The sequence below is a fragment of the Tamandua tetradactyla genome, chromosome 7 (genome assembly GCF_023851605.1).
Source record: "Tamandua tetradactyla isolate mTamTet1 chromosome 7, mTamTet1.pri, whole genome shotgun sequence".
NCBI lineage: Eukaryota > Metazoa > Chordata > Mammalia > Pilosa > Myrmecophagidae > Tamandua > Tamandua tetradactyla.
The window spans coordinates 61,620,539-61,643,748 of NC_135333.1; the positions used below are offsets into that span (position 1 = coordinate 61,620,539).

The window sequence follows — 23,210 nt, forward strand, 5'->3', positions numbered from 1 at the left end:
AGAGTCTCCTGAGCAGGGATTCTCTGTGGCTGATCTAGGCTGGCTTTGGCTGCCCGGGGAAAGGGTGAGACTTCCCATCCCATCACCTTTTTGAGCCTCCTTCCTCCTTCTCCCCTACCACCCAGCCACCTCCTCCCGCTGGCCACAATCCCAGCAGAGAAGAGCCCATACCTGAAACACAGTGAGGAGGGACTGGGGAAAGTTGTCAAAGGTGCTCCTCCGAGTCTGCATTTCGTCAAAGTTGAACTTTCCTCCAAAGAGCTGCATCCCCAGGAGGGAGAAGATGATGATGAAGAGGAAAAGGAGCAGCAGCAGGGAGGCGATGGAGCGCACCGAGTTCAGCAGGGATGCCACCAGGTTGCTTAAGGAGTTCCAGTACCTGAGGGCCAATTTGAGGGCCATCAGCATCCCTTTCCACTGCTTTCCTGAGGATCAGTCCTCATTCCCACACCTGCTAGAGAGTCCAAGATAAATCCTAAGCCCCGCCTGTTTCTCCCTCTTTCCTTGGATGTGGGTGGTGGTGAAATGGGCTGGTGAGCTCACGCTTAGTGTGCAACTAGTTCACCCAAGGTCCCAGAACCAGGGTGGTCATGGTGGAGAGAGGGCACTCGGCAGCTGGAAGCCTGAGTTCCTACCTAGTTCTGCCATCCGCAGCTCTGTGTGTCTTTGCACAAGTCACTTAACTTCTCTTCTTTCTCTCCCCAATTGAAAAACAGAGCTAATGGGAGTCCAGTATTTAGGAAGTTATTGGCAAAATTTGGGTAAGATCATTAAAAAAAAAAAGCCCTTAACATAGGGCTTAGCACTCAGTTGATAAAGGCTAGTAATTATTATCTTTAAATAGAAAAATTGGTCTTTAAATAGAAGTACACATTTGTTGATGTTGTTACAAAAATGACAATCTCAAATTCTGAGCTGTTTGTATATAACCTGGTTGTTCCAAGAAATGTTGAGTATTTATGTGTCACCTGAGACTCAGAGTTAGAGATCTGAAGCTATGAAAGTCATCCCTACCCCATACAGGAGTTGTAAAAAGTTGAAAAAGGGATCAGACTTCAACGAGAGATATGAATGAAGCTGATCTGGTTAGGAGTGGGGTAGATCAGAATGCAGTATAAAGGATGATAGCGTCCACATTTTGGAACTTCAATTCTGTGTGAGACCAAGGGGAGAGATGTTTAGTTGGTGCGAAATTTATATTTTGGGTAGCGTATTACCTAATTTAATTTGTATGGTCAGTTCAGTTCAACACCATGAATACATGGAATCTTGAATAGGGCATAAGATCTTGTTGGTTTGTCCAGGTTGCTGTGATGCTCCAATATATCCCAGAGTAATTTGGACAGGGAATAAAGAAGTATTTGCAAAGTCCCTTGGGGTACTGGGGAAAAAGGAGGAAATAGTCAACTTCCACATTTGGAATTTCCGATATTCTTGTAAGCAGTGGGGACAACCAAGTTGATAGGCTGCACCCTCGATGTTGAGGCTTGCCCCTGTGAAGCTTATTCCTGCAAAGGAGAGGCTAAGCCTACTTAAAATTATGCCTAAGGGTCACCCCTAAAGAATCTCTTTTGTTGCTCAAATGTGGCCTCTTTCCCTAAGCCAACTTGGCAGGTGAACCCACTGCCCTCCCCACTACATGGGACATTATTCCAGGGGTGTAATCTCCCTGGCAATATGGGACAGAACTTCTGCATTTGCTGGGACCCAGCATCACAGGATTGAGAGAGCCTTCTTGACTAAAAGGTGGAAGGAAAAAATGAGACAAAACAAAGTTTCAGTGGCTGAGAGATTTCAAACAGAGTTGAAAGGTTATCCTGGAGGTTATTCTTAGGCATTATATGGATATCTCTCTTCAGTTTATGGTGTGTTGGAGTGGCTGGAGGGAAGAACCTGAAGCTGTTGAGCTGTGTTCCAGTAGCCTTGATTCTTGAAGACGATTGTGTAACTGTATAGCTTTTACAATATGACTGAGTGATTGTGAAAGTCTTGTGTCTGATGCTCCTTTCGTCTAGAGTATGGACAGATGAGTAAAAAAAATATGGAAAAAATGAATGAATGGTTGGGGGGATAAGGGGTAAAATAAATTGGGTGGGTTGACATACTAGTGGTCAATGAGGGGGCAGAGTGGGGGTGGGGATGTATAAGTTTTTTCTTTTTTTTTCCAGAAGTGATTCAAATCTTCTAAAAATGATCATGGTGATGAATGTGTAGCTATGTGATGAAATTGTAAGCCACTGGTTGTATAATATGATTGACTATGTGTGTGGATATTTCTCAATAAAAATATTTTTTTAAAAAAGAATGCCAGGGGTGTGAGGGTAGTCCAGTGGTAGAATTCTTGCCTGCCATGCAGGAGACCCAGGTTTGATTCCCAGCTTATGCACTTCCCAAACAAATGAACAAGCCAACAAATGAAAAAACAAACCAAACAAAAAAATTCAACAAATGGTGCTGCAATAAGGGTATACTCATATGGAAAAAGAATGAAATGTGACCCCCGCCATACAGCATACAAAGGAAAAAAAAAAAAAGAATGTCAGTCTCATATCTGCCTGGCCGGGGCAGCAGCTTCCTAGCAGTATCATGAGTTAGAGCACAACTGGGTAAGAAAGGAAGGGCATGAGGCTTAGCAAAGTGCACCAAATTTACCCTGTCCAAAGAACTGGCTGAAAAACAACAACCAACAACATACAAACAATAGAACACTTCTCTTCTGGAGATTTTGATTCAATAACTCTAATTTAGGGGACAGAGATCAGAATTTTTAACAAGCACCACAGAGGATTCTGACAACTAGAAAATTTGCTGGATCCCAACAAACTCATCACACCCACTGGCAACAGCTCAAAGTGTGTGTGTCTGCGAGGGGGGTGGTGGGCACTGCCCTGATCAGAGACCGGCTTTGGGTGGGCCTCTTTGGAGAAGGGGTTCCCACTCCTTGTAGACAATGGCTCCTCCTTTTTGCTGTTAATTCAGAAGCCCTTTATTATTCCCTAAGGAAAATCCCTTTCTCTTGGAAAAATGGAAGGGGGAACCTATTGATGGCTCCTGGATGCGGCAGCTCAGGTCCCTGTGAAGTGATCAACTCAGGAAAAGGAAATAAGCTGTAGCAAAAGGGACACAGTCCCGCATCAGAAGAAGTCTAAAAAGAGAAAAAATTGGCATTTCCCTGCATCTCCGCCTGCTCCTGCCTGCCTGTCTCTGAGGTCACTAACTGGCTGCCCTCCATCCCAGATATGTCCAGCTGGTCACCAAGATGCACGGCGGATAGTTTCTGCTGTGGGAGGGAGGGACGTGCTCACAACCTCCAAGGCAGCCTCGAAGCTGCCCCCCAGCCCCCCAGCCCCTGCACTTCTCTGCAGAGAACGGTTCCATATTAAGAGACAGAAGCAGATGGGCCAACAGCCTGGATGTAAACATGAACCTCTTCCCAACCTGAAGCGTGTCACAAATTCAGCCTTTCCCTACCTCTCTTTTGCCTCCAGCCAACCCTCTCCTCTGTTTGCAGAATATTAATGCATATTTGCTTGTATCTGCTCTAAAAATGCTCTTAAGTGTTTTTCAAGTGTCACAGTCTTCTCTCACCAGTCTCCAAGTTTTTGAGTGCAGAGACCAGAGATTTTTTTTCCCCTACAGCTTTCCCTCTTATTTGCTCAAATAAATCATGTACAGCCAGGTATGTATGATGGGCTGCCTTGTGCCCTTGGTGGGCTAGAGGATGTGGTAATTGTTCTGCTTAAAACCAGAAGCGAGAGACCTCTCTGGGGACAGAACACCCTCTGCTCTTACATTTAAAACAAGGCTCCCCAAACTGCCTGGGGATCAAACCCAACTGAGCAGTTTTATTATTTTCTAAATGTGGGTTCCCAGGTTCCACCCTGGAACCATGAGGTCTTAATTTCTGGGGCTAAGGCTTGGGGGATTCTTACACGGCCAGCCCAATATTTGTCAGTAAACTCGCATGTAGGGACCAATAGTTTTAGAGCATATTTATATTGATATATTTATATATAGTTAGAGCAGAATTTCTGGCTGCATCACAGGGGAGAGTGTTTGCATCTGGATTAAGGCCACTGAGCCCCTAGAGATCATCTGTGTGCTCAGTTGTCATGGATTGTTCTGGAAAATTCCTAATGGTCATAGGAGGTCAGAACCTCCTTAACTTTCTTTTCTTTTTTCTTTTTTTGCAGAATCACACACATTACATGTATATTCCTAATTTTTTAAAAAAGTTCACTGGATTTGTATATCAATTAAAATAAATTGAACAAAATAAGAATATACAGAAGAACCAGCAGATGTAAACAACTAAGGAAAAGAACAATCAATGTTAATCAGATATATACATATATATATATTTTTTGCATGGACAGGCTCTGGGAATTGAACCTGGGTCTCTGGCATGGCAGACAAGAATTCTGCCTGCTGAGCCACCATCGCACCGCCCTAATCAAATTTTTAATGACACTACAACGTCATGTTTTTTTTTTTTCCAGCCTGGCAAGCAAGAACTCTGCCACTGAGCCATTGTTGCCTGCCCTAAAATGTCATGTTTTTCCAGTGAAATAAGAGAAAGACTATATGGACGCAGCTAAAATTTTTGTTCTAAGAACTATTCAGAAACAACAGGGAAGGGAAGTATTTCAAGGCTTGGTAGAACTACTCAAGAGATTGACTGCCCACAATCTTAGGTAGTAAAAGAATATGTTTGGTAGTCCTTGAATCTATTTTGAACCTTTGGGGCTTGGGATCCAGGGAGAAAGAGAGTCAAAAGGTTCACTTTAGGCAGAACCTTAACTTTCATGAGGTACATAGACATGAGGGAAATAACCCAACCTCCCAACAGTCATGGGGACCCTAAGAGAGAAAGACAAAGAGGACCCAGTCTCCTGAGAGAAAGTCACTGTAAAAGGGGAAGAAGTTTGTAGGAGAGACAATTATTGACCAAGGAGCCCCACTGAGGTACTAGAGAAAAGCAACCTATTGTAGAAACACGTTGGGTCACCAAGAAGAAGAGAACCCTGCTGGAAAGCTTAGAGCTGAAAAATGGCAGGTATGGATAATCGAGAAGGGTGGGCAATGGAGTGGCTGTAAGAGCAGCAATCCAAAAGTGGCCAGCAGTGGAGCAGAGCATCTGATTAGAAGTGAGAACTCTTTCCCCATGCTTTTACCCACTTCCGCAAGGGGTATCCCAGGAAAGTCTAGACTTTTCTGGTGGTGGCTCATGATTTCGAGGTTTGTGATAGGCCAGAACCCCTAATTTCCCCACTCCAACATCTTCCTCATTTTAGGAAACAGAAACTGCAGTTTTGGCTCAGGCCCAAGTCCTTGGAGTCACCCTTTGCATCTCTTTCTCACACCCCACATCAGCAGATTCTGTGTTTCCATCCACCTCTGCCACCTCGCTCGATCCCCATCTGGATTCTGCCACAGTCTCCTAACAGGTCACACACGCTTCTTCACACAGCAGCAAATAAAAATGTCCCACCAAACCTCCACTCTGCTGAAAGCCCGCTCACCTGGCCCCGCTGCCTCGCCCACCTCAGCTCCTGACACTCTCCCCTCCCTCCCTGACCCCAGCCCCGCCGGCTGCCTCAGTGAGCTCCAACCGCACAACGGCCCAACTTCCAACTTCGCTGCCTGGCTCCTCACCGCACCCACCCCGCCCCGCCCCATCCACGGGCTCAGCCCCTGCCAGCACCCACTGGGGCCTCTGAAAGCAGCAGCACTCTCTAGCTCCTTACCCTGCCCTTTATGTTGCTGGTCACCACTGGCAGACAGTTCTCTCTTTGCTTACTGTAGTTTCCCCACCAGAATGAGAGGTCTGGGAGAGAGAGCAGGGACTTCACGAGGGGTTGTTTACTGTTATGTCCTCAGTGCTTAGAACACAGCCTGGCCCAGAGCGGGTCATCGATGAGTATTTCATTAGATGATGACTGAATTTTACTATAAATCTGGCACATTCGTACTTCTTGGAGGGAAAGGTGAGGGGATTGAGGGGGGTTCCTCAGATGGTTCTTACGTGTGTGTGTGAGCAAGTGTGAGTATTGTGAGGTGGGAGGTGGGATCTCATACATGAATCAAGTCAAATATACTTTGCCACTCAGTGTGGGGTGGCACCTCCCCAATATCACATCTATTCCCACAGCTTCCCTAAATCCACGGGTGCAGGATTTCTAAGAGTCCCAACTCTAAATGTTTCGTTCCACTGCCACACAACGTGGCAAACTAATGTGGATCACTTCCCTACAGAAAATAAGGTTGCTGTGGTTTGGAGACCTTTAGGGCAGGGTTTCTAGAAAAGCACTGTGAACATGTGTCTCTGCTAGGGAAGTACTCCGGTTCAAGGGACCCCAAGCCAACCGCCCTGGGTTCGAGGGCCTGAGCCAGGCTTCATCTGAGACTTCTGCCAGGTGCACGGGCACCAGCCCATCCTCCACATGAAAAACACCTGGGCTGAAAAGAAACTGCACTTTGGACTGGGAACACGGTGATGCCAAATGAAGACGCTGGCTGTTGGTGCTGCGTGGCTTCAACCTACTGTTGCTTCCCCTAAACGTGGACGGGGAACGTCCATCCCGTGGTTGGCTGGCCACCCGTACTTTCTGGATAAAGGAGCAGGACTGGAGCCAGTGGCCTGGCATCAGGTGGGGTACCCAGCTTGCTGAACAGAAGGCTGTTGTGACAAAGGTTGGAAATGCTTTAGATCCTCTCTGCAATACAGAGACAAAAGGATTGCTGAAATGTACTGCGGTTCAGGGGAGAAGGGCTGGCTTTCTGAGCCTAGCATGCTTTGGCTGATCACAGGGCATGGGATGGGGGCTTCATTATAATTGATACAGATGAGACTTGCACCTTTCAGGTGGGCAGGGTGACACCAGATGTCGTTTAAATGAAATGGCCAGCAGACCCGCAGATGCTCTGGTCTCTCTCTCCTCTCTCATGTCCATTGGATTCTCAATGGCTGTGGTGTGAGGATGGAAAGATGGCCTCAGACCCGGAGCCACCTTCTTTTGAAGAAAGAGTGGCTGGTGGTAAGATAGAGGGATGAATGACATATTAACAATGCCCTGAGGCTTTAATCCCAATTGATTAAAAATATGAGACACACACACTCACACCACAAAGGAAAGCGCTTTGGAGAAGAGCGAGTGGAAGCAGAACAAAGTACTTTGTGTCTTTTGGTCATGGACGTCATGGAGAAACTGAGGAAAGCCAGGCATCCTCGCTTCAGCAGGGTAAACCATACGATCACTTCCTCAAAAGTTTACATTCAGGATTGGGGGGCTTGTAGCCCCCTGGGAACTGGCTCACGACCAGCTTCAGAGTCTCATCCCCACATCCTCACATACTGCGCCTGCCACATGCATCCTTGCAGCCAACTTTCTCTTTTCAGTTCCCCCAAGGATCTAAATCTTTCTCTCCAGAGTGCATGTCTTTGCCCACCCACCCCCCAGCCAACCCAGCCAACCCAGCCCATCGTTTTCTCTTTAGAAGTATTGCTCCTTTGAAGGCTTTTTGCCAGATAGATTTTTTGTTGTTGTTACATAAATTCTCTCCTGTCCTTTTTCCCTGTTCCTCACCTACCACTCTTCAGTTTTTTTACCTTTTTTCCCTTGATCCCTCTTGGTTCAAGTCTATTTGGAGAGACTTTTATTTCCATTCATTTTCCCTTCCATCTGTCTGTCTCTGGGTTTGGGGCTCTGAGGATTTCTTCTTCTTCTTTCATAAAACTGAGTGACCCAGGCCTTCCTTGAACTGGAACTTTCATCCTGGGAACCTTTTGCTTCAAATAGCCCAGGGCTGGGTCCTTTACACCCTAGGTGTAGAGCAGAGCATTGTGCTTGCTATAAATAAAAGGTCTGTAAAATAACAGGGACAGTAGCTTTGGGGTGTTTATAATAAAGGCTCCATCCTAATTCCTCTCTGTCCCACGGAGGGTCAGAACTAAATTTATACCTGTCCCAACTGTTCTCATACTGAGCGGCCAAAAAAAAAAAAATCCTTATAGTTCTTGGCAGCAGTGGTTTATTGTTGGTAGAGTATTTATAAAGCAAATTCCATGTGGTAGATCTGTGCGGGGAGTCAGTATCCCATTCCCATGGGGTTGGATGGGAGTAGGGTGAAGAGGACCGGGCATCCTGCCAGGAAACTGGGGAGCAGACAGAACTCATTCAGGGGGTACTGTCAGCTTCGCTCTCGCCTCTCCCTGGGCCAATCACGGGGGCGAAGGGTGGGTGTCCAAGGCCCTGAGCTTCAGTAGAGGTGGCCCCAGTTCCTTAGATACCTGGAGACCGGAGGTTAGTCGGGCAGGAGGCTGACATGGGTGCACACTGGGCCGGAAGGAAGCCAACAGAAGGTTCTGGACCGTTTTGGTCAGGGTCCGTGGCAGCCTGAGGCTCAAGGCCAAATCTACTAGGTTCTGATCCTTGGGAACTGCCTCTCTGCTTTAGCAGGGCTGGGAAGCATATTTTATGTATTTCACTTTAAAATAAAATCAGAGCCATTTGAAACCATAAGGTAGGAGAGAAGGACAGCAGACATCACCATGCGCCTTCCCATGAAACAGAGGTACCCCAGATGCTAACAGCCTTTCCTCTGAGGGAGTACCCTCTTGTTGCCTTAATTTGGACATTTTTGCAGGCTTAGAACTGTAAATTTGTAACCTAATAAATCTCCTTTGTAAAAGCCAAATAAATAAATAAATAAATAAAATAAAATCAAACCCTACCTGGGACTAACACCTTCAAAGATCTTGTCCTTGCTGTTTGCATTAGAGGCCTTGGTCCCCCCGAGAACAGGACCTGCATGGGGAAATGGAACCAGGACAAGCTGGCAAGGCCCTTGATGTTGGGATGGCCTTGGGAAGGTGCTTCTTGGTATTTTGGGACCACAAAACTACACAACATCATCCGGTTGGCCCCGACAACCATGGATGTATCAGAGTCAGGGAGGGAGTAAATTCAAGTAATTCTTACCTATTTGGTCTCAATCCCCAGTAGGAGACACTAGTCAGTCACCATCCCAGAGGATACCTGCCTTTCAAGCTGACAGCCAGCATGCAAGCTCTTGAGTCTCAATTGCATTCTACATGGACCCTGATCTGGGAACTGGACAAATGCCAAATATGTCCTACATGATCTCAGGGCCTGCATGGGGTCCTGGGAAGTGTGGGGGCTAGAAAGTGGAGAGGCATCAGGGAGGTGTGGGGATCAGACTCTGGCAGGGAAATGGAGACAGTTAGAGCTGGAGGATATGCAAAAGGCTCTCACCTTGGGGCTGTGTGGAGCCCCAGATGGAGTCATGGCTCCCCAGCGTCTGTGCCTGGGAAGTGAACTGCATAGGAGGAGCAGAAGGGGAAGGAAAGAGGAATTGGAGTCTAAGAGGGAAAACAGCAAGGCTGGAGGGATTTGGGCATACTTAAAAACCAATTGTATAAAAAATTAGGTGCAATTAGAAACTTGGAATTACGTCCAGATTTACTCTAATGGAAGTCCTTCTTTCTCCCCACAGAATGCTGCATCAGACTGGGCTGACAAAGCGTATACAAACCAGATACTGACACTTGGCCACATATAGGACCCTCTAAAACCTCAAAGCAGGAGGAAGAGCCCAATCCATCATGCAGCTGGAAGGCCCACTGTCATGGGTAATTTACCCAAAGATGACCAAGATTCTGGTCGTCTGTAGGCCTCCCCAGTTTCAGTGAGGTTAGGAGTCTTGTCTTCCCTGTTCTGTAATTCTCACCTCCGTTGAGCCACAGAACTCTGAGCACTTAGCAATCAACTGACTTACAGTCTAGGGAAGGGTTCCCAGATTTTTTTTTCCCCATGAGATGCATCGGACAGATGATATTTATATACACAATACACTCCCTCAGGCATTTCCAGTTTTTGACAAAACCCAAAAATGCAGTGAGGTACCTACACACGCTACTAGTTCCCTTTCATTATAAAGATAATTTAGAGACTTCTGCCCCATTCAGGTGACATGGATGAGGTTACTCTGTTCTTCTCATATATTCATAAAAGCATTTGGGAATGCAAGTGACCAAGAGGAATGGCATTACAAGGACACTCCTGAATTTACTTGTATTTCTTTGTTTAAAAAATAAATCACTTCACACACACACACACACCCAAAAAAGAAAAGTAAACCACTCCCAAACTTTCGTATTTTAACTCTTAGCAATAACATATTACTTGCTACACATGGTACAACTGCTCTGGATACACAGCTGGGTCACGACATCATGGTTTTCCAGAACCACTGGTCTAGATCAGTATTCCCAACTCTTGAACCACGAGTGCTGGGCAGGGGGAGAGCAGCTTGGAAGTACAGGGAAAGGACCCATGAATCCATGTGGACATCAAGCATTGCAGCAGATTAAGTAAACAGCCTGTCTTGCATCTACATGGCCACTCTCCAAATGTACACAGATGTGGAGGAATTCATGAAATTCAAGTCAATTTAAAAGTTTTGCTAAATTCATGGTATTTCCTTATCATTATGTATTTTCTCAGTCAAGAATTACCAAAAACACAATCTCGGCATGGTTAAGGACTACAGCATAGAGAAGAGAATGGAGATGCGAGAATCAACTTTTCCAATGATATATGAAGGACCATGTTTTAAGACAAGAAGGTGGCCAAAAGATAGCAGCAGGAAATTAGACCAGTTTGCTAATTAAATTAAATTAAATTAAATCTGGATATGGTTTCATTGATTCTCAAAGTGATGTCATTGGCTCTCCACCAGGGAATTCTCCAGGGGTTGCTGGCGCAAATCTTTAGATTTACTGAGCTCCCTCAACGAGCTCAAAGTTAAGTTTGAGAGTCTCAGCATCACTGGTTCAGAGCACAGTCTAAAAAATGTTTCTTCAACACATGAGTGGGGAGACATTGCAAAGTATTCTCCAAGAGATTTTACAAGAAGGGGAGAAATAAGCTTGTGTGGCTGCAGCACCACACACAGATGAGCCATCTCAAGCCCAGTTTAAGGGACCACAATGTCTACTGCAAGCACATATTTTAAGCATTTTCTTGGTCCCTGGAGTGTATTGCACTTATAAGTCTGGGACCCAGAGATAAGGTTAAGAGGAAAATTGGGATTCCCCAGCACAATTAGTCTCTTCGTTGTTTCCCAAAAACCCCTAGAGGGCTTGGAGACTAGAAAACAGGAAGATGATGGTCTTTGCTAAAGTAACTTCCAATTAGATAATGAAATTATTCTGTTTATAGATTTTGTAGAGATTGGAAAATCCCACTAATCCTTCTCTTGGGGAGACCATCAGAAGCTCTCTGATAAAGATAGATTAAAAAAATAGTTTCTTGGCAATAGTTTTATAGTAGAAATAGATAAATTGGTCATTAAAAATAGAATGAATGTTAAATCTCTTCAAGATGCAATGACAATATCTAGGAACAGGATTTTTTTTCTGTAGGAAACGAAAAAAGCAACCAAAACCCCAAACACATGAGCTTTTGAGAATTATTTAAATGGCACTGAAAACACCAAGTTAAAAATAGCTTTCACCAGGAAGAGCAAGTAGAATCAGTAATTATCTAACCACAAGAAGTCAGTATGTAAACACTGTTAAAGTCCTGTTTCAGGGACATAAATAAAACAAGACAGCTTAGCCTGGCAACTACCAGGACATTGTGATAGCTTGGAGCACAGAACTTGAAGTCAGACAGACTTGCCTTTCAATCCCAGCTTGACCTCTGACTACTTGTACGACCTTGAGCAAGTGAGTTAATTCTCTAAGCCTCAGTTTTCCCATCTGTAAAATGGGAATAATAATAACAACAGTGTCTTATCTCCACTCTCCATTACAGGAAATTGTGACCATCAAAGAGCTAAAGCCTGTAAACATTCAAGTCACAGTATCTGGTACAGAGTAAGTGTAGATGCACGAGAGAACTCTCGTTACAAGTATTTTTACTGCTTTTATTATAAACCCAGGCTTTTCTGTAATGCCAAGACGTTCAGGACACTCATGAAGAGCCCTTTATTTTAGCGCTCAGTAGCGCTCAACTGAAGGATTTCAATTCTGTGCCTCATTCCAGTCCCTCCTCTGATATCAAACCCTCTCCCCAGGGACTTTCTCCCGTGCCCAGTTTCCCACAGCAGGTAATTTTTTTCTCCACCCACTGTGCCAACTGATTATATTATATATTTTTATTTCCTCTTAATTGTTTCAAGTGCACAAACTCCATCTCTCCAGCCAGACTGTCAATTTCTCCTGGGTCCAGTTCATGCCAAATTCCTTTTTGTTTTCTTGTCTTTCAGAGCTTGGCACACAGTGTATACACGGTGAATAAATAAACAGAGGTAAGAGAGTGTGAACGTGTAGGTTACCACCGGCTCGTTCTCCTTCCTCCTCCTCCTCCTCCAGAGAACAACAACAACAACACTGATAACAGCTTCTGGCTGGCAGCTTCCTGCGCCTTCGTCACACACTGAACGCTTAAATAGCCTGTCTCCCCGGATCGTGACAACGCTGTTCTCCTGTGTGCGCCCTGGGCGGTGCTGAGAGAACTGCGGTGAGAAGTGCAATGCCTGGGCAGGCTTTCCAGGCCCCCATGACCCGCTCAGCCAAGTTCAGAGCAGGGTGTCGTCAGCTACAGGCCCTGGAACTGAGGCACCAATCCCTCACCTCCTTGTCCCCCGCCACAATTCAACCGAAAGTTCAATGCTCCTTGTCATCAAATTGGGCTCCCAAAGCAGAGTCTTAAGGGGAGGGGACTGTACTTCGGGAGGGGAGGCTGTGGTTTGAGAGCCCCCACCCTGGGTGTTTCTTTGTCCCTCTGGGAACAACTTTTTTTGTCTCAATCCACAGCAAGAAATATATATTACACTGCCACTCAGATTATCCATCATCTATCTCTATCTGTCATTGGTCTCTGTCTGTCTGTCTGCCTATCATCTGTCTAGAGATACATGAAACAATGCTTATGTTTATGCAAGGCCCTCTGATGTTTTTTTCTACTCTGTTAATTCTTTCAGTGCAAATGATGACTTGGCGAATGTGGAGAACTTGGAATGCCCTCTTACATTGCTGGTGGGGGTGTAAAATGGTGCCACTGCTTTGGAAAATAGTTTGACAGTTCCTCAAAATGTTGGGCATAGAGTTATCATACGATGCCAGCAGTTCCACTCCTTGCTATCTACCCAAGAGAAATGAAAACACAAAACTAGAACACAAATGTTCACAACAGCATTATCCACAATAGCTCAAAAGTAGAAAAAATCCAAATGTCTATAAACTGATAAGTGGATAAATAAGATTTATATCCATACAATGGAACACTACTTAGCCCCCACAAAGTATAATGCAGTACCATGGATGGATTTTATATTAAGTGAAAGAAGTCAGTTACAAAAGATCTCATATTATATAATTTCCTTTATATGAAACGTCCAAAGTAGGCCAATCAATGGAGAGAAAACCTTAAGATTAGTAGTTGCTTAGAGCTGGGGAAACCCCGAAAGGGGGAAATGGGTACAGGGTTTCTTTCAGGGGTGAGGAAAATGTTCAAAATTAGATAATAGGTGATGTTTGCATAACTTTGTAAACATACAAAGAACCACTGAATTGTATTGTTAAAAGGGTGAATTGTAAGCTATGTGAATTATGTTTCAATAAAGCTGTTTGTAAAACGATGGTTGTGATGTAATAAACTGATTTCACAACCACAAATGGGTCACAACACAGTTGAATATTATTGTCCTAGAGCATGCTACCCCCCATGCCCCCCTCAGCTTTCACCCCCTCAGCCTGTCCTATTCGTGAGAATCACGGCTTTACCTGGGGAGTTAAGGAGACAGCAGTCTTTGGGTGACTGATGGACTGACAGATGGAGAGGGGGTGAAGGTGTGGATGGAGTAATGAAAGCCATCTGCAGCACAACTTCCATGATCTTTCTTCACTTAAGGAATCTTGAATTCTTTCACAGCAGCAACGGGCCCAGATAAGACTATACTTCTTGGCCTACCAAACAGGTGGGCGTGACCCATGGGACACCTTGGAAGTCCGTGGGTGAGATTTCAGGGAGTTCTCTGGAAAGGGGTCGACTCAAGAGAACAGGTGACCCCTGCCCCTGTGCCCTTTACCTTCTTCCTGCCTCAAAATGAACTGAACACAACAGTTCAATCTCCAAAAGCCATTGTGTGTGCCCTTGGGGGAAGAATTCAGCGCTAATGGAGCAGAGATAGGAGGAGTCAGGGTCCTTGAGGCTTTCTACCTCTGGAGATTATTTTACGTGATGCAGCAAATCTCTCATTTGCTTAAGTCACCAAGTTGAGTCTCGGATATGAGCAGCCAAAGGCACTTCTAGATGATGTATCGGCTAAATGAACAGGAGCTCCCTTCCTCCCATGCACACAAGCTGAGATAGATCCTTCGGGAAACAGTAGCTACTCTACCGCCCATGCCTGTCCACCTGTCTTGTCTTCTGGGAGACCTTCTCCTTGAGCCCATCTCCAAATGGAAATGAGGGGCCAAATACCTTGTGATTTTGAATATCCGCAGCAGCCGGACACATCTCAGGACAGAGATGCCCAAGGGGGACATGATCTTGGTCTCCACCAGGATGGTCTCCAGGATGCCCCCACACACGATGAAGCAGTCAAAGCGGTTGAAGAGGGACACGAAGTAGGCCTGCAGGCCCAAGCTGTACATCTTCAGGAGCATCTCGGCTGTGAAAAGGGCCAGCAACGCCTTATTGGCCGTGTCTGGTACGTCCGTGAGGGAAGGTGGGATCCAAGCAGGGGCGCCGTAAGAGGGTGAAGGGGGAAGAGGAGAAAGAAGACAATAATTACCACCACTGGGTGGGTGGGTGCGGGAGGGCAAGTGATCCCCCCAAATCCCACACCATGATCACTTTCCCATCCACCCCTAGCCAGAGCAGAACACTAAGACCCAAACCAAAGGGAAAAGGACATCTAATTACAATGCAAGAAACATTACTGAGTGTTGACTCTGTATCTGTATTGAAACTTTAGGTGCATTATCTTCTTTACTCCTCACTACAGTGCTGGGAGCCACTATGATGGACTGAATCATGCCTTCTACAGAGACATGTTCAAGTCCCAAACCCTGGACCTGCGGATGAACTTGTTTGTACACGGAATCTCTGAAGATCTTATTAGTTAAGATGAGACCAAACTGAGTCAGGGTGGGCCTCAAGCCAATGTAACTGGAGTTCTTGTGAGCAGAGGAAATTTGGACCCAGTAGAAAGTGGCAGAAGGAGACAACCATGTGGCAGAGGCAGAGATGGAGCTCTGGATAGCTCCAAGCTACGAGCAGCACACTAGAGACTTCAAAGTATGCAAGGCCCTGCCAACACCTTGAATTTGGACTTCTAGCCTCTCAAACAGTCACACAAATTCCTGTCTTTTAAGCCAACTAGTCTGTGGTACTTCATTGCAACAGCCCTCGGAAACTGACAGGCAGGTTCTATTAGTATCATGCCCAGTTTTTAGAGAAGAGAAGAGAGGTAAGTTATCTGCCTGAACCAAACAACCTAAGGTTGAAGCCAGATTGTCCAAGCCTGACCTCTGCCTCACTAGGGTTCAGGGCCACGTCCCGTAGACTCCCGAGGAGGGGTGCTGGGGCACTGATTTGTGGGGTCCTCTTCTGTGGCATGGGGAAAGATAATGGGTATAACTCTCCATCGGGCTGCTGTGTCTTTTCCGCTAACCTGCCTTTTTGTGCATCTCCTCTAATGTTCCAGGTAAGCCTACCTAGAGGCTGTAGGAAAGCCTGAGGGACTGAAAACCTATTCTGGGAAGTTGGCAGTCAAGGATCTGACAGAGCCAAACAAGCTGTAGCTCGGGTCCTTGTCACCTGGACCCGAGAGTGACCGCTGGGGCAGGCAGATGGTGCAGGCCCAGCCGGGTGAGCCAAGTCTGTTTAGATCAGTGTTGTGCATTGGACGGTGGGGCTTGAGAGTGGCCAGGCCCTGGGAGTCTCCCGCACAGCTCTTGCCAAGAGCCACGGCTATTGGCCGCTTCTCCGCTGATCTGCTGCCTGTGGTAATTCCCTCCGTTCAAGGCTGAGTTAGCAGGTGCAAAGCCCATGGAGCCGGGGGCTGGCTCTCACCTTGGACTTCCGTGAGCCAGTGGGGCTGGTTGTAATGCTCCGAGGCAATGGTGAGCGTGTTGAGGAAAACCAGGAATATCACAAGCCAGTAGAAGACGTTGGACTTGACTGCGGCGCGGCACTTTCTCCTGCAGAACCGATTCCACCGGCGCCAGTAGCGGCTGAAAGCGGGGCAAGGAGAGAAGGGGGTGATGTGAAAGGCCAGATTTCCTCCAGCTGGAAACACACTGCAGTGACTTAACTGATCTGGGCCTTAGGAGAGCAGCACAACCCAGTGGCGAGGGCACAGGCTCTCCATCACACCACCAGGCCCTGCAACTTCGCTGTGGCCTTGGGGATGTTCCTGAACTACTCTATGGTTCAGTTCTCCCACCTGGGAAATGAAAATAGGACCAGCCTCCTATTGGAAGGTCGAGGCGGGGGGTTATAAAATACCATACAATGCATCAGGCACAAAAGCTAAAGTTTCAATAAATTGGAAATATTGTCCTTTTCTAGTAATGGCACTATTAGAAGTAGTGTGGTTAGCATGAAGAGTATTAGTGATAGCACTAATAATGATTACCATTTCTGGACCCTCATATGTGCCAGGTTAGATGTTTCTCATGCCTCTTCCCTAACTCTTTAAATAACTGTGCAAATCAGATATTATCCGGATTTATAGAGCAGAAAAGTAAGTGGGAGAGAGGCTGAGTAACTTGATCAATATCCATCACGCAGTGGCAGAGCCAGGTGTGCTTTCCTTCCAAGCTGCCTCAACTGTAAAGTGCAGGGGTTAATCCAGATCTTCAGAGCTTTGCTCTTATGCGGTTATAAATCTTTGGAGAATCTGATGACTATTTAGACCGTCTGTCCAGAAAAATGGGCACACTCACACCCTCACACACACACATACCTTTACATACAAATTCGTGCCGTGTGTGGTCCCCGTGGACCTCATGCACGGTCCATCAAATGAGCCCATGGGTTAGAGACCTTTGTCAGAGATTCTGAAACCTGGCTGCACACAGATTTAGCTGGAGAAGTTTAAACGAACAAACCAGCAGTACCCGGGTCCCATCTCCAAATAAATAAAATCCAGTCCTCTGAATGGGTATTGTCACTGTCATTGGTAATTGGTAGTTTTTAAAGTTCCCCAGGTGGTTCTAACATGTAGCTAGGGTTGAGAACCATTAAGTTAGATGCTCCCCAAGGAAACGTGAACATTTTTATGATTCTTTGACACAGAGCTTTATGGCTTGCTTCTGATTTCATCCTTTTGACATGGAGAAAATACATAGTTACAGATGGTAACTCCATTGAACAAACATTTAATAAATGTCTACACCATACAGAGAAGAGAAGGAAGATGATGCTGGAAAGCCATCCTGGGCGCCACTTGTAGAGGGGTATGCTGTGGCTTTGAGAGGGGAAAGGATATGACTGGATTCGGTTTTAGAAAACCATGCAACCAACAAAACCAATCACTCTGTCAATTTCTGTATCAGGGCTTTTAGAAGGAATGTTCTTCTAGTCTTCTGGGTTGGAATGGAATGCTGAAGGCAGGAGCTTTATTAATGCAAGAGGGGGACGCTGAGTTGAGAGCAATTCCAGGAGGGCTTTGAGCCCGATGGGATGTGGGGTGCAAGGGAGAAAGGCATGGGTAGAGCTGCCAATATTCCTGGCTGGGTCAATTTGGAGGACTAGCACCTTTGACCATGATGAGGACAGAAGAGGACAAGCCATGCTCTGGGAAGGGAGGTCAGCAGACTGGGGAAAGGGGCTGGGCTCAGCTTCAGTAATGTCTTGTTTGAGGGGCCTGCAGCTCAGGGCGTGGAGCTATCCACCCAGCAGCTGAGGACGGGCCTCCGCAGGGGTAGTAAAGAAGGCAGCAAGGGAAGCAAAGCAGAATCTTGGAGGAAATAGTCTATGAATAGTTTTTTTTTTCAATAAAATAATCTCTTTTCCATGAATCTCTCCAGCCTGGACAGATACTCCTCCAAACAAGCATACAGAGTCCGCCTCAGAGTTTTTCAAACCCACTAGTGGCACTGAAGAAACAGAATAAGACAAGACGGAACAGAAAACAGCGGAGTGCATATCCCATAATAGAAAAAAGTGGTTTTTGGTTTTTAATAAAATTTTTGTTGTAGGGTTGTGTGTGTGTACTAGGTTAGGATATAAAAATGTATTTTTCGTTGTGGAATGCGTAAAAAAAAAAGCCAGTGAAAATTGGTCTTCCACTTTAGGGCAATGAAACTGAATCAAGGTTCTATATTCTAAATCATAGTCCAGGCATGAGTTCATGCTGCAATTTCTAGTCAGAGATGATGCTAAAAGCCTTCGGAGTCATTTCCTCTCTAGGGCTATTCTGTAGAGCGGTGATGTGTTTGCGTGAAAATGTGGTGGTGGTGGGGGCATGTTTACTCACAGACCCCTGGTTATGCAGCGCCCTGTGTGGTGGGGCCTGAAGTGGGGGCAGGCCTGGCTCTGTGCATGTTCCACCTGTCTCAGCCTTAGCCCCCTACCTCCAGAGTGGAAGACCCTCCAAACACCACCACACTCCACCCAGGGGTCAGTGAATAGTAGGAGTTTGCAGACCTCTGAGGTTACCGTGACCCCCATTGTCCAATGGGCTGGCCTGGCCTCATCCACATTTCTGCTGTGTTATTTTTTGACATATTGTCTAGAGAAAATCCTGTTACCCTAGACTAGAGTTAATAGTACAGTTAGAAAAATATGTTTCATCAATTGTTACAAATGTATCACACCAATGCAAGCTGTTAATAATAGGGTGCTATATGGGACTCCTGTATTTTATGCACGGTTGTTTTGCAAACTGCAACTCCTCTAGTAAAAAAAGAGAAAGAAAAAAAAATCCCGTTGCCAATCCATTGCTAAAATCTATGATCAGATTAGATAAAATATCTAGGAAAGGGATTTTTTTTCCTTGGAACTGCAGAGAGTTCTTAGTTTTTGGCCTGAAGCAGGGAGGGAAGGAGAGGATTAATTTGGGTCCTGTTCTTATCTGACCGCTGGGGCTTGGCTACAGTAAAGGCCTAACTTTTGCAGGTGACCCTACTCACTACCTGGGGACAATTCATTACAGGGAGAAGGAACACCACTGGATCAGAAAATGATGGCTCCCAAAAGCACTTTAGGATGCAGGCATGCTCTAGACATACCATCCTGGATGAGAGCGAGGATGGGGGAGGGTGGTGAGAGGGACAAAGGGATGAGATAATGAGTCCCAGGTGGTCCTTAGGGAGAGGCAAGCTATGGAGTTTGCCAGATCTAGGGACTAAAGAGTCTTACGCAATCAGGGCAGAAAGATTACTATACAATATAGATTACTATATTGTAGAGAGTTGGTGAAACATTTCTTTTTCCTGAAAAATAAGTTTTCAGGACAAACATATCTGATTTAAAATAGCTTATATTATACTTGCAAATAATATGTGTTAAATAGCTATACTATCAAGCTATAGAATTCACTGATAATCGTTATTCCGAGTTCAAGGTAGGGAGCGTTAACTTTCTTCTATGGTGGCAAGGAACTGACTTGAGGACAGTTTAATACCAGGAATTTGATTGAGCCCCTCTTTCTCCAAGTTGGGGGTAGTGGATGTGGATGCTGCAAGCTTGGGCTGTCCCAAAGGTCTGGAACAGCTCCCCACAAACCCCTGAAGGGGAGGCAGAAACAGGCAGGATGGCAGTCTGCAAATCGCGCTGTTCCTGGGGAAGAGCCACTCAGAGCATCACATGGATTTGGGCTGGGGCGGGGGTAATTACTATCCAGAGAAAGTATTTAAGGATAATTACACACCTCCCACTCTTCAAAATATAGCTTAGCTCGACAACTGGTTTCCTGGCAACGCTTCCTACAGTATAATAAATGCAATCGTTTATTAGAATGTGTAAATTTATTTGTGTGTTTACATCTGCATGGAGGATATAGAAACTAAATGATAAAATAGGGAGGAGAAATTTGCCTGCTATTCATGTTTCCATTGCCCAAACTGGAAGAGTCATCTACTCTAGAAATAGAACCATATGCAGACATAGGAGAGAAGGACAGATATGACTGCATCTGATTGACTTCTCTGAACTTTCACAGCATTGCATTTCCATGGGAAACCTCTCCTCATTCACCCCGGATCTGCCTTGCCCAGCCACAATTTTGTCTTCATCTTGCCTTCCCAACTGCTCTGGATGTCCTCCCAACTGCCAGAACCTCTACTTCTTATGTCCTGCCCATTGTTTGAGGCTCAGCTCATGTCCCAGCTCCTTCATGACATGTCCCAGCTCCTTCATGACGAACTTTTCTAGTCTGCCGGCCATGAAACTCCTGAAACATTTGTTTTCTGCACTATTCACTTTAGTTATACATTCAAGATATATTTGTTAATCCCCGACCATGGGCTAGCTACTGGATATTTCCCTGTTTTAACTGTCAAACTGGATATTTTGTTTCAGTCTGTGTCAGCCTACTATCTTACTGAGCCAGGATCATTCATTCACTCACTCAGCAAATATTTATTAAGTCCCTTTGTGTCCCAGTCATTGCTCCAGATGCTGGAGCAATATAGCAGTAAAAGCCAGGAATTACTGAGAGACAGATTTTTTTATATTTCTAGAGCTCTCTTTCATACAATAAGAGCTAGATCTGGTGGACTAGATTCTTGATTTTTAAATAAAGGAGGTCCGGACTTGACAGGAAGAGGAAAAGGAGGAAAGCCTAACTTTCTACTCCCAGTGGCATATGGGAGAAAGAAGGTGATGGAAGTTGCCGAAAAAGTCAGACACTCGAGACCTTATTTAATCCTCTGCCCTTGGGGCCCAAACTTTGAGATGTTAGCAGACATTGCTTTAGAAACATCCAGGGAAGCCCAGGGACATTGAGACAAGCAGGTCACTTTTATTAGGTAGAGCATGGGGTGTATACAGGCTGGCGGGACAATACCAGCCCATGCTTGGGAGCTCTAGCCAGGATAGCGCAGGGGTTGAGATGGAAGGAGGCAGTTCGATGGGTCTGCCATAGTGTTCTTGGTCCCCTATAGCTCATTCATGGCATAGGAAGGACCTGAAGTGTCCTATGAACTCATATGCGGTGTAGAGCGTCTGAGTTCTGTGGCTCAATAGAGCGTTGGGGTCAGAGAAGAGAGGCAGAGAATTCAAGATCAGAGGTAAATGGGTGGCCCACGGACTCCAGTGTGGACACTCAAACCAGGTGGACCTCGGCAGATACCAGTTCATAGAGCAGCCCAAGCAAGCCACTGCAGAGCACAGAAAAACAAGGGTCCAGAGGACTCATGAGAATTCAAGAACCAGGGCTTATGTCTACTTCCTGGAATCCTGAAGCCCCTACCCCATTCATCCATAGTCCCTCCTGGAGAGGAGCTGGGGAAAAGGAAAATGGATAGACTATACATTTTATCCTGAGGGACTATTTAAAATACAGCATTGAACTACATTGACTCAGTTGGCCTAAAATTTAGTGTTATTTATGCTCCTACTACACAGTAGGTAAGGCCAGATTAGAACAATTATGAAAAACAAACAACCAATATTTTCTGGTATGTACAAGCTTAGTAGGAGTAAATGCTCAACCCACTACACGTATCCATCCATTTGTTCATTCACGTATCCATCCATTCATTCAGTGCATGTGTATGAACAGCCTACCACTGGGCAGGTACTTGGCTCAACTCTCTGGAAACAATGCCTCTGCTGTAGCTACCTCTGAAACCCCGCATACAATGAAGGAACCAGCCCTGGGAGCAAATAATTAGAGTGTAACATGGGAAGTGCCACAAGTGAGGCATGTGCATGAGGGAACAGAGGGAGGTGAGCAACCCCAGGGGAGTTTGCAGGAGGTGTGGCAGAGGTGGGAACACTCAAAGTAGTTCTTAAGCACCTGTCTGAGTTGTCCAGATAGAAAACATGTGGACGCAGTGATTTAGGTGGAAGAAATGTTCTACCTAAAGGTCTCCCTGGGTGAGAGGACATGGAATGTGCTGATAACTGCAAGAAATTCCAGGTGGTGGGAACAAAGGGTGTGGATGGGGGCAGTGGAGGGGAATGGAAAGGCAGGTGGGGCTGAGGACCAGGGGGTCCGGTGGAAGGTTCTCCAGCCAAACAAGGCTGTAACCCCACGTGTTTCCATAACACCAAGTGTCCCATCAACGTGAAGTAGGTGATCAGCGTGACAAGTGCTCACATGGTGTCTGCTTTAACTGGGTTTCATTATAAGAGAGGGGATGCCTTTGGTCTCTCAACCTCCTAGGGATGGTGTTATTAAAAGGACTGATGGTCACAGGGAATTCAACAAACTATAAAGCACCCCCAAATAATGTGCCTGATCCAACTCCATCAGCCTCTTTCTGAGTTACAAAAAAAAAAAAAAAAAAAAAGCAGTTATCCCTTTGGAAGATTACCACACCCTCTACCCCCCTCAAGGGGTAGGCATTACCTGGGGCCACCTTTGGAGGGTGGGCGGACGGAAGAAGAGCTGCAGCTACTCACCTGAACTTGGACTTGGAGATGCGGTGGCTGAAAGAGAAGAGGGCAGTGTTACCAGCTGACTCCCCCCACTGCCTCCCATTTAAAGGAGGTTCAACCATTCCAGAGAAGGTTGGGTTCCCTAGGGGAGGACGTGTGGTGGGAGCTAGAACGACTTTGGGTAGAGAGAACCTTACTGGTCAGCATCTCTGCGTGTGTGTGTTTGAATGTGGAGACAGAGGACCGGCCCAGCTGACAAATCTACCCATCGGTGCCTTCTAAGCATAGACAACCCTCCTGGAGAGAGACGGCACCGTGTTCTCAGACGACCGGGTTTCCCCCAGCAAGTGCCATCAGGTGATGTTTGGAAGGTGCCAGCAAGAGCTGCATCTTGGTTGGTCACTGAGAAAAAACCTCAGAGGAAAGGGCTCTGAAGACGGGGGGGCTCCCAGGAGAAAAATCACAGGCAGAGCTGCATTGGCAGACCCCAGTGCCGACTGAGCAGGAGCCTGGCCAGTGCTGGGTTGTTAAGTGAAGAGCAAGCAAAATGAGCTGGAAGTGGAGAAGCTGCTGCCACCCCGGCCCAAAAACCACCACTGGGCAGCTGTGGGCTCTGAAGGG

At 46.1% G+C, this 23,210-nt stretch overlaps 1 protein-coding gene across 2 annotated transcripts in view; it reads right to left on the reverse strand.

Moving 5' to 3' along the window:
- Positions 1-23,210, reverse strand: part of CACNA1C (calcium voltage-gated channel subunit alpha1 C) — a 739,906-nt gene that overhangs the window by 119,207 nt on the left and 597,489 nt on the right. For both annotated transcript variants that reach the window (XM_077169590.1, XM_077169589.1), the window contains exons 11-14: positions 22,614-22,640; positions 16,110-16,270; positions 14,514-14,739; positions 172-379 (exon numbers count right to left, since the gene is read on the reverse strand). In XM_077169590.1, the coding sequence (XP_077025705.1) occupies positions 172-379; positions 14,514-14,739; positions 16,110-16,270; positions 22,614-22,640 (622 nt within the window). The remainder of the gene's footprint in view (positions 1-171; positions 380-14,513; positions 14,740-16,109; positions 16,271-22,613; positions 22,641-23,210) is intronic.